This window comes from Orbicella franksi, chromosome 12, assembly GCF_964199315.1.
Source record: "Orbicella franksi chromosome 12, jaOrbFran1.1, whole genome shotgun sequence".
NCBI classification, from domain to species: Eukaryota; Metazoa; Cnidaria; class Anthozoa; order Scleractinia; family Merulinidae; genus Orbicella; species Orbicella franksi.
This window is the reverse complement of record NC_138156.1, coordinates 14,284,383-14,301,950: the sequence shown is the minus strand read 5'-3', so window position 1 is coordinate 14,301,950 and position 17,568 is coordinate 14,284,383. Positions and strand designations below refer to the sequence as shown.

General features: G+C 36.8%; 1 protein-coding gene across 1 annotated transcript in view; it reads right to left on the bottom strand.

The window, feature by feature from the left end:
* Window positions 1-17,568, bottom strand: part of LOC145462385 (uncharacterized) — a 71,225-nt gene that overhangs the window by 10,926 nt on the left and 42,731 nt on the right. The window contains exons 5-11 of the mRNA XM_081445895.1: window positions 17,480-17,545; window positions 17,152-17,257; window positions 16,715-16,788; window positions 3,792-3,854; window positions 2,392-2,480; window positions 1,813-1,885; window positions 1,179-1,344 (exon numbers count right to left, since the gene is read on the bottom strand). Of these exons, the coding sequence (XP_081302021.1) occupies window positions 1,179-1,344; window positions 1,813-1,885; window positions 2,392-2,480; window positions 3,792-3,854; window positions 16,715-16,788; window positions 17,152-17,257; window positions 17,480-17,545 (637 nt within the window). The remainder of the gene's footprint in view (window positions 1-1,178; window positions 1,345-1,812; window positions 1,886-2,391; window positions 2,481-3,791; window positions 3,855-16,714; window positions 16,789-17,151; window positions 17,258-17,479; window positions 17,546-17,568) is intronic.

The window sequence follows — 17,568 nt, the reverse complement described above, 5'->3', positions numbered from 1 at the left end:
AAAAAAAAAATGAAAACGTGTTGTACTGTAATATGCATGGTTGCCAAATGTCTGGAAAAAGTCAGGAAATTGTAATTTGCAAGTAATTGTAATTTAGTCAAGGAAAGGTATGAAAAGTTTTTCTCTTCTTGGGTGTTGGCTGTGGTTGAATGGGTGGGAAACTACTCATGCATGTTTTCATGTTGCTTACCTCCTGTTTTCTACACATGGTTTCGTGATTTCTTTGTTTTGGTTAGGTCACACAACAACAACAATTGTGACATGCGGTGGAGATTCAATCTACTTTGTTGAAAAAATACAAGCAACCTAGAGAAACACTTTACTGTCTAGCGTGGACTACCATATATTTGGACTATGACACTGATAAGAAAAGAAAAGCCAACCTCATAGCAGCAGAAGGATATCAAAGTGACATTAAGATAATAGAACCTCATCAGCTAGTGGGTTCTGGGGAAATTCAAGGTCACAAAGGAGTTTTAGAATGTTTGGTTTTCCCCCCTCATCATCCCACGTGGTAACTGAGAGCGGCTGATGATAATACTATTATGGTTTGAGAAATTGGATTGCCTATAAAGCAGCTGAGTATCAAGGAAAATCACAGTAAGTTTATTGAACTGCAGGTGAATAATTAAAAAATAGACAACATACCATGTTTCTATTGAGTTTTAGTATAAATCTACTAGCGTTCTATCACGAATGCCATGCTCTGATTGTCTACGCTACCCACTATCTATTCTGTGATAGATAGTGAGTAGCATAACAGTGTGCCCTTGCTAACAAAATAATGACCACTTCTTGGCGTCTTCGAAGTGTCTATGAAGAAGATTCCGATAAAGTTTTGAATGACTAGTAGACTTATAATCGCTCTCGAATTCTATGCATGATAGTTGACTTGGGCTCTGCCCTTGTCAACTACCACCTGATTGAAATCTTGAGCTCATAATCTAATTGATTAATAGAAACATGTACATCAACAGATTGTGCTAGTTCTGTGTTTCTTTTGAGTTATAGAGACATGATTTTAACCCAATCAGTGAACCTTTTCTTTAGAGTATTTTGGTTTTAGACGACATGATCAGGATATTTTCTCTACTAAGAAATCTGTAAACAACACCAGACTACACCACATTCTACAAAAACAGATGAGTTTAAACTACTGAGTCCTAGTGCCAGACTACCTTCGGTAGCTCCTCTTGGAGACTTTCTGTCCATGCAAGAGTGTCCAGGGGGTGCCTGACTTGTCTTTGATACAGTACTTGTTGTCTGGGGTCTAACAACAGCTGCAAATGCCTCCTCTTCACTGCGTCCACTGTCAACCTCTTGACGACGAATATGACCCCTTGACTGTTAAAGAAAGGACAATAGAGAGGTTAAGCATGACGTTAATGGCAGACGGCAAAGGCAACTTCTGATTTTCAGTTCTTTTCTTCTAATCCATAAATAAAGCCCACAAAAATGGAATAACGTCTCCCACTATTCCTTGCAAATACAAATAATTTCACTCTACTGTACACACAGCTGAGGAGAGATGACAAAAGTTTCATTTTTCCCGTTTGCTGGTTGCCGTAAACATCATGCTTAACCTCTCTACTATTTTGAACATCACAAAACATTACTCTCTTAAGGGTATGTATGCATAAGCATACTTTTTCAAAGGTCATTAAATACCACACAGGTGTTTTTCCTTTTGTTAAAGCCTGAACATTTTCATCAATTTTAATAGCACTTAAACATTGTTTTAATTAAAGTGAATCAACACCATAAAAGCCACTTTTAAAAAACCCCTCTAATCATATCAATTACATAGCTGACCTGTTCGATTTCTCGAGCTGTCTGCTCTGCTTTCAATTCCATCTCTCGAGTGCTATCTTTTGGAAGTGGTGTCCTAAAAAAATGTTTTATATATGTACATGTGAATTCTGACTTTCTTCTTAGCTTGAAGTCTGATGTTTGTAGATCTGTGTTGATGAAACTAACAGATTTGTGTGTCTATAGCTTCAAAACCAGTTCAGTGGTTCATTGGAATCTTTTCTATATAAACAGCACAGGGTCAGAGCCAAGTGTCTGAGTGATGGAGGTACTAGGAAGGAAAGGTTCAGGCAATTGTTCAATCAATCAACAAACAGTGGATAGCATAGTTTATCCATTGAATAATGATGTATCCACTGGAAAGCATTGTTTTCCCTTTGAACAACCATGACCTGTATGCTTGTCCAGTGCAGGTGGTACTGACAGTAGTAGCCATTCAGGTAAGCAGAGACAGGCCTCCACTTAAGGCGTCTCCCGAAAAATCCAACACAAGGATAGTGACCATGCACAAAGAAAATACATGGGAAACTAGGGATTAAGCTACCAAGACAACAACCACACAACGGAAACCATTGTACTAACGTGTATTGCAATAGATCATCACTGTATGTTGAAGTAACACCAAATTTCTCTTGATTGGTTTTGAACATCTCATCAGCTGACCAACCATTCTAAAACCAAGTGATTTCAAATACATTACCTAATTGTATCAAAGGAATCACATATTACACTACATGGGAATTTAAAGCATACTCTGAAGTTGAGAATTACTTTTTGAGGAACCAGTATATGGCATCCATAATAATAATGGATGTAATAAATTATATTGGTTCATTAAAACGTCATACACATAATTACATACATATGGTATAATTGAATGATGTAAAATGATGCTTACTATGTTCAATGTACTCACTAGATAATAAATACAGTCTATGCCACTTAACAATGGGAAAAATTATTTTCTATGTAGACATAAAATACCTGAACATCTACTTCAACTTCTACATCACTGCTTGCAAACTGAGTCAGTTTTTGTCCCATGACAAAACAACTCACAGCCATGACACAAACTCAACCCACACTGAAAGAAGAGCTCATTGACTCTTTCTATGATCAGGTCACTAATTGCTAAATACTGAACATAAGACTGTCGCAAATGCTCAATCCAATTGGATGATAGTATCTTTCACCAACAAGTGTGTAAAGCCAACAAATTTAGCCCACTACACTGCCAGCCTTTCTCTCACAAACTCAAAAATACACCTGTTTCCTCACAGCTCAAATGATTTGGATGCAACCAAAACTCTTTTGTTTTAGCTTGAAAATAATACTAGTGGTTTGAGAAAGTGTCATGCAAGCATAAGTCACCAAGCATCAAGATATAAGAAAAATAGAACCACTCTATACAGTGGCCATTTTGGATGTTCTAAATATGATCAATGATCTAAGTAAAGAAATGTCTGGTGAAATCAGTCATGCATGGCCAAAAAACTGGTACCATTCAACAGCTGGTTTTTGATAAAAGCAAAATAAAAAGTCAACACAAACAGTAGTCTTTTGGGAGACTACTAAAATACAAAGTTTATAACAAATTTTTCTTCACACGAGAAACACAAAAATGCAAAAAGGAATGCACAACAGCCTTGAATAACATTTCTGATTAAACTGAATAGGCACCACTTGAAAAATTAAACTTTTTATCACATTTTTGTATTGACAGTCCAAGAAAAATTATTATATAGATTAACCAAGAGACATTGCTACTAAGTATTGGTTAAAAGTATCGCGGAGGTATCGCGGAGGTTACGGGTTTGAATCCTGTTGAAGCCCTGATTTTTTTCATGCTTCTTCTTTCCAATTGCTTAAATTGGAAAATTTACTGCGATGATCATTCTTCACTTTCATCTACAACCGCAGTTCATATATGAATTATTTCATATAAACTTCACATGAGTATTGGTTACTTTTACACTATTTACCACTTTCATACTGTCCTCCAACCCTCCTCCTAAGTCAATCTCTTCATCCTGTGGCACCCATTTCTGTAAAAACAACAAAACGAGAAGCCAATGCAACTGATTGGGGAAGACAAAACCACAGACTCGTACATAGACTCACAAGACTCTTGATTCATCCAGAAAAGGCATATCTTCACCCATTTTTAGCTCATTCATGTGCGCATATGCGCAAGCAATCAATGAGTATCGTGAGGGACCAAATGTTGACAGAAGTTTGTGGACAGAAATTGTGGACTGCAGATGGAAGTGAAAGTGTCCTCACCACCCCTCCCCGCTTCAGCTTAATAAAAGCCCAAATAAATTTTGATGTTGCTGCAATAAGCAAGTGCAAAGAATAAAAAAAGTGTTTGTATGGTGTGATAAACAAATTTTAACATCAAGTCAGAATTTCTGAACCTCTGGAAATCACAATATGGATTGAGAGGCCGAATGTTCACTCTGAGGGGACCCTAAATGGGTTATTTTAAAACATACTACCACAACGAATCAATGAGGCAGCCATATTGGCAAAACACATATTTGCTTTCGTATTGGTAAGCAATCATTGCTTTATTATTATGCTTTTCCTTTGGAACTCTTCAGCATAAAATGCATACATCAATCATAGCAGCCAAGATACTGTAGTCTCACCAAACCATTTTTTGAGCTCCAATTTTGAGACGTTGGAGGCTTGCTCCAACAAAAACTGCCTTATGATCTGCCTAAAATATGTCAGCACTTGTTAACATAGCAGAAAACAATCTCTTATTAAAAAGTTACTTGACACATTAGATCAACAACAGGCAATGTTTTCGGGTACATTACGATGAAGCTGGTTTGGAAGTTGAAATTAGAATGAGAAGGGAAAATGTGACTTCATCATCCTCGGCAAGGGAAAGAAAATTTGACAATGTTCCAAGAAGAATAATAATTATAATAATTATTAAGAAGCACATATTCCTCATTGTTTTCTGTTTTGGAAGTTTCTTTCGTGAGGTTAAAATTATAATCTGCATTTATAGTTAGTTGAAGATACAATTATGGTTACTGTTATGAGTTTGTAGAAAACTTGCTTGTGACCAAACATTTAACGGAATATAAGGTTAAGCTTACACATGTGACTTCATTAGCCTTGGCAAGTTCAAGAATTTCGTAAGGAGGAGAAAATATACCTTTTTTGTGATCTGGTAGTTAAGTATTTGTAATGTGGCTTTTATTAGAGTAGGTTGTTCTATTTACAAAAACTATTTTTTTGTTTTTTTTTAACAAACAACTATGGTACGCTAATAGAAGCCAAACCTCACGGTTACCCTGAAACAAGGATATTACCAGTCTGACTACATGTAGATATCCTAGGAAATTGAAAAGTGGTTCTAACAAGTGTTGACATAATGACTTTTTAACAATTTTAGCATGTTTCAAAAAAAAAATTCAGTTTTGTACGTTAATGATAAGTGCTGCACTGCAAAACAAAGTTGGGTTACAGGAGACAGTCCTGAACTGGTTCAAAACATAGTTGTCTAATAGAAGTCAGCAGATATTCTCCAGTGAAACACTTTCTAGATGCTTCAACCTGGATTGCTGGGTACCTCAAGGTTGTTGTTTAGGACCTCTACTATTTATAATTTTATTTACTCATCTCAGTTGTTTGATGTTGTAGGAAACCACATGTGCATTGCTTTACTAACAACACTCGGCTTCATTTTAAGCTTCAAGCCAGATGGCCAAGTCAGTCAAGATGTTGGAGTGAGGGCTTTGAAAAGGTGTATTGCAGATATTCAAAGCTGGATGACTGATTATAGACTCTTACTTAATTATGACAAAACCGAGGTGCTGTTAATAAACATTTATTGGAACATGGTATCAGCTATTAAAATAAGTTAAATCGCAACATTTGTTTACACATTGGTGATAATGATATTGCTCTGTTGCCTGTGCTTGATATTTAGGAGTCTGGTTTAGTGAAAAAATGTCCCTGTCTGCACATATCACCAAGGCATGCAGGAGTGTATTCTTTCATTTACATAATATTAGAAAAATTAAGAAATATTTACCGTATCTGAGGATAGTCTGTGTGCAATTTTCCATGCCCTTAGTACTTCTCAACTCAGCTGCCGTAGCTTAATGTATGGACTTCCCAATGTGCAAATTTCCAAGCTACAGCACATCCAAAATGTAGCTGTTATCTACTTATTAATTTGAACGTACCCAAGTACTCGCACATAATGCCAGCTCTGTAGGAACTTCTCTGGCTACCCACTGCTTATCAAATTAAGATTTAGATTCAAATCAATTTATGGACTAGCATCATCTTCTCTTAGTGACTTCATAAAAGTTTAGCAAAAAGCTCGTACTCGTTACACTCTAATAATAGCCTACTATAAAAGTGTCACAGGAGACAATGTACCCAACACCTGGTGCCAGGTCTTTTACTTTTGCTGCATCGGCTCTATGGAACAGCCTCCCAGCTGACCTGTGTGTTGTCACACCACTTTAAATGTTTTTAAAGTCAGCATTTTAATGTACTTTCAATGTATTTCTATTTTATTTCCCCTTTATTAATAACATTACCATTATATATTTGTCTTATTACTTAGTCTTCGATGAATTTATTGTAAAGTGGTATTGATCAGTGTATGTAAATAAATAAATGCTATAAAAATTATTAAATTAGTATTATTATTTAACAGCATAATAGTCATTTAACTAGATATCCTTAACATTTTACTAAGTACATCATATTTTGTTACTCTTAAGCAACCTATTGCCCTTGACAGAAACTTCGAGGAGACTGAGTACCAGCTTTTGGCAATAGCATTACTGGGATGGTGGGAGGCACAACAGCCTCATGGTTAGTGTGCTTGTCTCTGAATTGAGCAGTCTGGGTTTGAGCCCTGACCAGGGACATTTTGTTGTGTTTTTGAGCAAGACTCTTTACTCTCACAGTGCCTCCCTCCACCCAGGTGTATAAATTGGTACCAGTGAACTTAATGCTGGGGGTAGACCTGCAATGGACTAGCATCTCATCCAAGGGGGAGTAGAGATAATCCTAGTTGCTTCATGCTACAGACACTGGGATAAGCTCTGGCCTGATAGGCCCCTTGGCTCATATGCAGACTTAACCTTTGCCATTACTGGGATGGTTCAGATGGTTACCCAATCCATTCCAGAGCTCCTAGTGCCAAAGACTGACCTTTAATCTTCCCAAAGTTTCTGTCAATGGCAATTAGTTCAAAATGATTTGTGAGGTTTTGGTGTTTATGGGAATGGACCAATGAGTGAGACCAGATAATGCCTATTCCCCCCACAGAGGGGACTGTCTGATTTCCAATCCCAATGAGGAATATGGATATTTTCCCAAGAATAATGATATCTGTTTGAACTTAATTCCTGCTGTTTCAAACCGTTGTTTGGAACCCTACAGCACATCCGAGGGTTCCAATTAATTGGTACAACTGTACCAATATTTCATGACCAAGGAGGACAAAAAATGCACATTAGTCATGACATGAATGAGCTGGCTCTAAGAGCCATTGAATTTTCTAATAACTATGATTAAACAAGAATGCTGTGCTCTTCAATGAGCTAGGTTGAAACAAACTTCAGCTGTTGTCTCAACGTCAGTACAGGTCTTTATATCATTTCCTGCCTCTAATTTCATCATAAAATTCACAAGTTGTCCTCATGAAAGTAATAACTATTACTTGGGCTTCCATAGGAATGCCTAAGTCTAAAAGTACAGGATTTTTTCCTTGGATGCCAAATGGGGGGTCAGTTCCAGACATTCTGAGTTGAATGTGTGGAAACTGGAGATGAGAATTGTGACAGCTTGCTAATTATTGTATGTTCGCTCTTCATTTTACAGAATGCTGTGTTTTGTGAAGAAAGCTTTGGAAAGAATCATGCGATATACGCTCATCTCACATACCAATGTATGCCCTATTCAAGGTAGGTCCACACTTAGAGGTTTTGAGTGTTTTCGGAATAGACAATCAGGGGTTTCATTTAGGGCTGGGCATCAGGCTAATCGACCGGCTGTGAACAGAACTATGCCCGGCTGCTTCATTGATAATTTCTTTAGTTCTCTTGCTGTCCCATGCTATTTCCCTGAAGCTAAAAGTCTTCTAAAATATTTAACAAGCTTATTCAACTCAGAAAACATGATTTTGCGGGTTATAGCATGCGTTATTGCCCTTGTATCTTCAAATTGTGAAGCAAACTCAACCCTCGTTACTTTCAGAATTAGCAGCCTTAGGGGCTTGTTACTTTCTAGGGGTCCTATCTTTTGGGGAGCAAAAAATGTTATATAAAGTCTGTATGGATGAGCTCTTTATGAAGCAAAAAGCTGCAAATTCATAAAAACAGTTCTTAAAACATGATACAATTCTTTGCTCCAGTTTATATCTATGTTGTTGTCATCTGGGTGGACTCTTTATGTCTAGATTGTGTTGTCAGTGGTTGGCAGGGAAGCTTGCCAGATACCGGAAACTGTTTCTTCTTCAAGATGCCTTACATTAGTCTGCTGCAGCAATATCTTAGTGCACTGGTTGAGTTTTCAAATTAGATTTGAAGAAACGTCCCTTCTAATATGCTTTAGTTGAAAATGATATCAATTTGAATCAAAGCTTTCTTTAGTACGTTCCTGTTACTTGAAGAAAATTTAACGAGTTTTGGTTTAACACAACACCTTGTGAAATGTCAATTTGTTGTTGAGTGCCTTCAATCAAGTTATGGCACCTAACTTTCACTTGACTATTGATTGGAAAAATGTATATACTATTTTTGTGAAGGTTGGGCTTTCAGAATGTAATAGCAGCCACAATTTTTTGATGTTACTGTTGTGGGGAGGGGGGAGGGGTTGCTACATTAGAGGGGTCATTACTTTCGGAAGTTTATGGTATTAACTGTACTTCCGCATTTCCCCACGGGAGTACAGGGTCTGAAATTGACCATGAAATCCAATTACCATGGAACTGGTAGGTTCAGTGCTGGAAATACTTTTTCTTCTTTGACAGGACATGCATCCTTTCAAATATTAATTTTGGTTGGACATCTTATCAATTTGATTGGACATTGATTTATTTATCATTTATGATTAATTAAATGCTACTAGATGACTGCATCAATTTCTCTGGATTATTTCCTGGTTATATGTGATTCAAGCAAACCTAGTTTTATGTTGAACGCAACCAAAATTGGCTTTAGGGTACATTCATGAAGTGCTAACAGCATGTCGCAATGCACGCAATGCATTATAGGGCGAGTTCTGAAAAGTACTTTACTATATACAGGAAAGATGAACACTTCTGCTTTATGAGTTACCTATTCAAAGATGGCTCAAACTGTCAGAGTCCAGGGTTCAAAATTAAAAACTAAGTGATAAAAATCAAGTGAGATGCATAACATCTGAAGAAGCTAGTCATAAAAGGGGATAAGTGACAATTTTGGTTGCTTTTTTTTTGCTCCAAATTAGCTGAATTTTTGCATGTGGTCTTCCATGTAATAGAAAAATGTGGTCCTGTATTTTTGCCGCTGGTTTTTGCTTTGCTTTATAAAGACGCCGCCAGGAAAACCGAGTGGTTTTTTGCGTATGCAATATCTCAAAAATGAAGCAAAATTTAGCGGAAAAACTACTGGACATTGGTAAACATACCTAAACAAAACTGCATGCGAAATTTGGAACATTTTCGACAAAGTTCACTTTTGAGAAAAATACCTAACGCCCTTTTTCAGCCGAGCCCTTCAGATAAATGAAGCCAGGGCCTTTATTATGATAAACCGAGCCGATCCTTTGTTATATTAAACCGAAGCGAGCCTTTGTTATTAGTCGAAGTCTCACCTCGGTTTATTATAACAAAGGATTCATAACAAAGGATCGGCTCGGTTTATTACAACAAAGCCCGGTTTCGTTTATGTGAAGGGCTCAGTGGAAAATTGGCATTAGGTATTTTGCTCAAACGTGAACTTTGTCAAAAAAGCTGCAAATTTCGCATGTGTTATTTTTTAGGTGTGTTAAACAATGTTTTGTACGTGTTTTTGCTGAAGTTTGCATCGTTTCTGAGCATTATGTATGCAAAAAACTTATATTTGTTGTCACCTCAGCGTGCGACCACAAAGATGTTCATTTCACTTAAAATACAGCAAAATGTTGATTTTTCTCGCAACGCGAAACCTTAAAAAAATGTTAATTTCAGCTCAAAACAGTTAAAAGGTTGATTTGACGTTAATGCATGACAGCAAGGTTGATTTCAGGTCTTAATAGGTCAAAATGTTGATTTGACGTTAACGTGTGACCGCAAGGATGTTGATTTCACTTAGTAAACAGCAAAATGTCAATTTCACGCCATGCATTAGCTCAATGATGTTGATTTCAGGTGTAAATAGGTTAAAATGTTGATTTGACGTTAACACATGACGGCAAGGATGTTGATTTCAGGTCTAAATAGGTTAAAATGTTGATTTCACGTTAACACTTGACTGCAAGGATGTTAATTTCACTTAGAAAACAGCAAAATGGTAATTTTGTGCAACCTATAAGCTCAATGATGTTGATTTCAGGTCTAAATAGGTTAAAATGTTGATTTCATGTTAACGCGTGACGGCAAGGATGTTGGTTTCACTTAGAAAACAGCAAAATGGAAGAACCCTGATAATGGTAATTTCACGCAACGTATAAGCTTAAAAATGTTGATTTCAGGTCCAAAAATGGGTAAATAAAAATAAAATAAAGCAAATAAAAACACTTCAATAAGCACTTTTCCAAATACTGCAACGTCTTAAATGGCTAAAAATCACGAGATAAATGCATAGTTTGCGACAACTCTATTGTAGCTTTATGTCACGCACCGCCATAACTTCAAAGTTCAAAATGCGCTGATACTTCTTATGCCTGGTGAGGATAACAACTTTGGTGGCTGTTTAGTTTTGGATTTAAGAATTTGATGACTTCACGTGAAAATGCTCTATAAATAGGGCTGATTAACCCTTCTGCACAACGTACAGGTCTCCATACATCTGCATGTCTGCTGATCCCAGAAGCTCAACACTACAAGTCATGCCAATTTGAAATAAAATCAATGCAACCTGGATCACAGATCTGTTACAATCGATCACTACTTGTTGGCCATTATTATGTTTGAATCTAGTTACCAGTTCGAGAAATGTCCGCAGAACGTAATTGCAATGCATGCCAGGAAGGGTCTTTACACCTCGTGCGCAGGAAAACATGGTGGTCGATACAAGACAAATTTTATCACTCTAAAACTAGTCCTCGCTTTCCAAACTTTGATGCTAGTAACGCTTGGCAAATGGGCCACAACTAACCAGAGGGTATTTTTCTTGGACAAGAACTGCTCTTGGACTTTGCTGCCTGGCTTGACCTGACTTCGAACGCCGATAACACGATTAGGGTATATCAGCTGCCTTTGAAGTTTAAGAACACATTTTGATTCTTTAAAATGTGCTGATGACTTATGGGTTTATCGAGGCTTTATGATGCCTCTCAACCACTAGGCAGGCATACAAGGTACTTTAAAACAATGCTTAAAATATTAGTTGACAGACATCTAATGCAGCACATCTCTTTTTTTGTTCGATGGTATTTCCTTTGCCGCTCGATCGATTCACGTGTTGCGTTCACGTCACAATAACCGATGTAAACAATCTGTTCCCAGATTTCTGCTCTATATGCTGTGGGATTTGATTTTGACTTCATGTGCTATAAACAGTCTGCCTGTTTGCTGTTCAACAAATAAACTCCTAAAGACATGGCTAGGAAAAGCCAAGTTTTTTGCATACGTTTTAACTCAAACACAAAGCAAAAACCAGTGACAAAAATACAGGACCACGTTTTTCTATTACATTGAAGACCACATGCAGAAATTCAGCTAATTTGGAGCAAAAAAAAAAAAAAAAAGCAACCAAAATTGTCACTTATCCCCTTTTATGACTAGCTTCTTAATCTGTGAAGAAAAAAAAGATCTTACTACAAGGCACAAAAAAAGAACATTTCCAAGACTTTTTGCCCACTAAATTTGTATAAGTGGTCATAAGTAGCTATAACGTCTGCTAATGCAATTAAGAAGGATCAATGCATTACAAGCGACACAATTCATAGGCATACACGACATACTCATTGGTCAGGGGTTCAATTTTGAACACAGCCAGCCATTTAGCAGTTTTCCGATGTGAGAGAATCCTTTACAGCAAAGCAAAAGGACAGATTGACTTCTTTTGTTATGTCAAATGTTAGAAGCAAAGATCTTTCAACATGATTTTCTGGAAGGACATAATGTTTGAGAAAATAACTGTTATAATTGATCCTCAACACAGAAAAGTGTAGTCACCATTAAGGTGACTAAACCAGAATTTTCTGTTGCAAAAGATGAAATGTTAGCCATTTACCAATGTATCTAATCGACTTTTATGGATGGACTATAACTTCAAGGGAAAAAATCAAAATGTGTTGGTGAAATATTTGGACATCACGTCTAATCAAAATGTGAAATTGGCCGAACATATTTCAAATTTGGTCAGACAATGTCCAATGACCGACTGTTTATTTCCAGCACTGTAGGTTCATGGTTTGTCACTATAAATTTAGAGTGAAAATAACAGAATAGTTTCAAAAATACAGTATACTTGGGAATGTTCATTTCTAGCTCTTCGTCTAAAAAGTTTGACGGAATTACACAATTATTTCTCAGCCTGGCCAAACAGGTCCCAGAAAGTGACAACTATAGACAATCATCTCAACTGGTTTGCTGTTTTTCACTGGTTACCTGGCACATGACCAATTTCTTCTCTCCTGGTCCAAGTTTCAAGTTTTATTTTTCTTTATAAAATAGATAGGACACTGCACATGCTCTCAATGGTCAAAACCATGTTTTATCAGAGTATAAAACATAGAAGAACCATATTTTATTGTTTTTACCACATTACCTCTATATCATAAAGCAAATGAAGAAGCCTAAGCTGGTATTACACTGTGATAAAATACTCCGGACATTTGAGAACACTCGAGAAATGTAGAAAACACTCACCAGCAGCTCATGTTTTCTACATTTCACTCGTGTTCTGAAATGCCCGTCCTGTTTTATTGCAGTGTAATACACGGCTTAGGCTTCTTTATTTGTTAAATAAACAGCAGAAAAATATATAACCTGTTTGCATCGAATTAAAAATAATAACACGCTCAGTTTCATCATACTCCTGGACATTGAAAAGGTTCATTCTGTGCTATTAATTCGCATTTAAAATGATGGACAGGAGTTAACTCGCACATCATGCAAGTCTCTTTTCAGTATACACTGCAGCTCAGATATAAGCGAACCAATAATTTTTTTGATGAGAGATCTTATAGGAGTGCTTCAGACAATAAACATTTTGCAAGCGACTTGCTGACACGTGCCGACACACAAAACTCTTCCTTGAAGAAAAATTAACTAAACGCGAGTGGCATGCCATAGAAACATTGATAAACAATTCATTCGTCAAGGAAAGAGAATTTCTACTGCTGGAATTAATGATTGTGTCAAATAGAACTGAAGATCTCATTTTTTCGACTAGGCCACAGAGTGCTTCAGACAATAAACATTTCACAAGCAAGTTGCCAATGTGTGCGAAACACAAAACTCTTCCTAGTAGTTTCATAATTTACTATTCTCAAAATTAACTGGGAGTCAATGTAAAGCAAAAGGTGATTATTTCGTTTAAAAACTGTGAGGATTACTTGCAAAATAATTCTTTGCCCCAGTGAGTTGTTGACAGACATAAACTGCAAAGTAAACATTACATGTAATATTCAGTAAATGAAAACAATTTGCTAAAATAAGGAGTTCAAGCGATTTTCTTCCCAACTTTTTGGCAGCTAAAGATCAAGCAAGCGTTAATAAACAGTAGTTTGTTTGCAAAGTGATCAAAAACTCAAAATACTTAAGCTTTCATTGATGTTTTTCACAATTATGCAATTTTAGCCTTGAAGCCTCACGCTTTTTCATTCCCAAAATGTCCTTTGTTTGTCCAACAATGCTTCATATAAAGAAACTCAGGGCAATGCATAACAACGAGACACACATGTGTGAATATATCCACTCATAATCCATCAAATATTTTTGAACGATTGGCCTAAACACATCACGTGATGAATATTCCCCAATTTTCAAAACTGCATGTGTTGCGAAAAATATTTGAAGGATAATAAACACAATAGCCTCCGTTTGGCACGAAAATATGCACAGATATTTGTCTGCGGACGTTATCTGTTCCGAGAAGCAAACAGTTTTCCGGAAGCCTAGCTTGAGGAAAAAGAAAAGCCAGTTTATCATCGAAAACTGACAAGGAATTTTTGTGATACTGTCTTTTTTATGTAATCAGTAAAAGATTATAAAGACTGATTTATCTGTTGATCAATAACGTCAAAATATGATTTAGTTAACCATACAATGATCTCCTGTAGACAATTAATTTGTAGGACCCAGAAACCCCTAGGTGGCATTTTTTTCTGCCTGGCTGTCATACCATGCCCACCTGCTAAAAAACTTATTGAAACCCCTGGTAAAGGTAAAGGTAAAGTCTGCATATGAGCCAAGTGGCCCATCAGGCCGCAGCTTATCCCAGTTTCTGTAGCATGAAGCGACTAGGAGTATTTCTACTCCCCCCTGGATGGGATGCTGGTCCATCGTAGGGTTACCCTCAGCATTAAGTTCGCCAGTACCCATTTATACACCTGGGTGGAGAGACGCACTGTGGGAGTAAAGTGTCTTGCCCAAGAACACAACACAATGTCCCCGGCCAGGGCTCGAACCCGGACCGCTCGATCCGGAGACGAGGGAACTAACCATGAGGCCACCGCACCTCCCCAAACCCCTGGACGAAACTATAACTACTGAGTTCACAAGAAACTATGGTGCTGAGACCAACACCTCACAGGTTGGAAAAAAAATCAATAATCTGCACGAACAGAACTTCTGACGTGAAGCAAACAACAAGCAATTGGATAAGAGGATACTAAACAGAACAACTTGAACTCTTGTGTTTTAAAATATCCTGATTCTTTTCTTTGTCTTCATTGTGTTGATACTTGTAAAGTATGATTTGATAATATGATACAAGCCCAAGTAAACACTCTTGACATCTAGTTACTTAGTAAAGAAGAGCAAATCTTTAAAGATTTTATGTAAACTGTCTTTAGTCAAAACCTTTTAACCTCCCTTCTTTACTGCAAGCAGAATGCAAAATATGAAGATATAAATAATCATTTCTTAATATAATCTCAACATAATACAAGACTCAGTCTGTAAATTTACCTAGGCTATTACATATACAATTAGATGTAATATACGGAATGCTGTGCCTGTATGGTGACACTGGGATGGAGATCAGAAGGTTGAAAGGCATTGAGGAGACCAAGAATGGCCTAGGGGAAGACAAGAAGCAGAGAGAAGGAAGTTGGGACAGAATGATTGGAGTACTATTTAAGAGTGCTGGCCAGTGACAAGGTGGCTTGGAAACAGAGGGTAGCAGCCTTACGTACATGCTGTAATGCTAGAACTAGAACTGATAATGATGACGATGATAAAAAATATTTAGACATGTCTTCTTAGACACTCTACTTTGTGCAGAACTCTATATACACAAGAAATAAAATTTGATGGTACAATTTTGTGTTGCAACTAAAAGACAAGACCTTGGTTCCAAAGGGTTTAATTAAATTAAGATTCTAAACCAAAAAAAAAATTGTAACAGGGACCTTACGATACCACTACAGGACAAGCTGGGATGGCTATCGGAAGTAGATTTCAACAACCAGGCATGCACACAAGAACTCTCGACTCATTTAATGATCTCTCTGCGTGCCATCCTCGTCTTGTCGAGGATGCCATTTTGCCCAACTTGCCGTTGTATTAAAAGCGTGAGTGTTTTGCTCTTGCTTCGCCCTGACAAATTTACCAATCAACCTTTTTTCAGTTATATTGATGAGAAAGCTATTAGGTTCATATTTTTCATGATCATAATGTAAAATATTGCGCTGAAAAACGAAAAAAATTTGAATAAAAATATTTCTTATCTGTTTGTTTGTGTTTCAGTCACTTTCAGTTGCCATCTCCAGTGCTCAAGCGCAAAACAAAATACAAACTGTATGCATAGAGAATACATCAGGGTAAGTACAGTCAAGAAAATTTTGTAAGAATGAGTCCCATGAAAGCATCTTTCAAGCAAATAAAATGCACATTTTCAAACTGATGTTTAAAGGTGTTTTTTATATTACCTGGATCTTGATGTTTGTTTTATTTTTGTATGGGATACCTGTGGAATACCACACTATTGTCATCGGCTCATGTCCATTAATGCAAATGAGTTGCAAAGATTGCATTGCCTTTTGGATCCACTTATCCCACACATGTACCCTTTGGGTACCTATTTTTATAATGCTTGTTACAATTACAGATGGAATTGAAATATTCACCCAAAATCAGGATTCTCAAATGCTCTGGTGGCAAAAAGCCATCTGAAGCAGGTCGATCAGATTGTTTGTTTAATTTCTTCATACAGAAATTCTGGTTTCTTTACGAAGTACTGACAGAGATGTTTGCTTCACTTAGAAAGAAGTTTAAATTGAGCATTGGCTGTTCACCATTATTTAAGCTTACCATAATAGGATAAGATTTCTACCATCTCTCTAGTTTAAAGGATGTCAGTGCTTTTGTGAGTAGCTTTTAAGAAGCTCAAGTTATTGATGTTGCAGTCCTGTAAGAAAACACACATCTTAACTATTCTGTCTTTGGTGACATGACGGGACCCACAAAAGTTTCCTGCATCCACTGCCATTCCTGTCCTGGCCTTCCTGTCATTGTATCTTAAGGTCCCTACATCTAGTAAGTAACTGAAGGAATGAAATTATGTACCTGGAGTTGCCGCTCCATGATCTGACCATTGGTGTGCTTCTGTGCAGCAGCAATGGCCTCATCTGTGAAGCCATCTGTGGGATTGATACTTCCAAATCAGTATGGCAATGCAAGAGGCAAGAAGTAAACCTTTTATTAATTTAAACTTCCAGCTACGTGAAAATTTCTTGTTCGTACTTACATATTACTTGCTAAATGGAAATTAATTTTCTCTGATAATTATTACTAAGGGCAACATTTTACCCAAACATTCCTGCATATGTGCAAATAAGGTTTCACCCTTCTGTTCCAGGTTTATTTTGATAAACAAAATCTGTAACCAAATGTGGTGCATACAAAAGTTCACTATTTTTACTGAAAGGTTCTGTAAACACTGATTATATTTTGACAAGTCAAAGCAGCACATATTGCTACTGAGTTTAACACACAGGCCTTACCGATCTCAGGCTCTTCAGTCTTAGTGATGTTCACACTCACAATATCTTTACGTGCTATTAAGAGATTGTTAATCAGCCTTTCTCTGCTTGGTACAATTTGCTCATCCTAAGAAACAAAAACATATGAAATTACTGTGAGATGCAACCTCACAATGTTTGTTCTAGGAATTTGATCAGGTATTCAAACAATATTGTCCCTACATGTTGCAAGTATCTTATTTCCACCTTATCAACAGACGTTTCCTTAGTAACACAACTAGAGTTTAAAAATGCAATGTAAGAGAAAAATGCAGGTGAAAAAGATAAAATAAACACTATTAAAAAGTACCTCATTGATAAGTCCATTGCTCTTTTTACATTGCACAAGATGGGCCTCACCTAAAGTACAGTCAAACTATAACAAAGAAATGAATTATT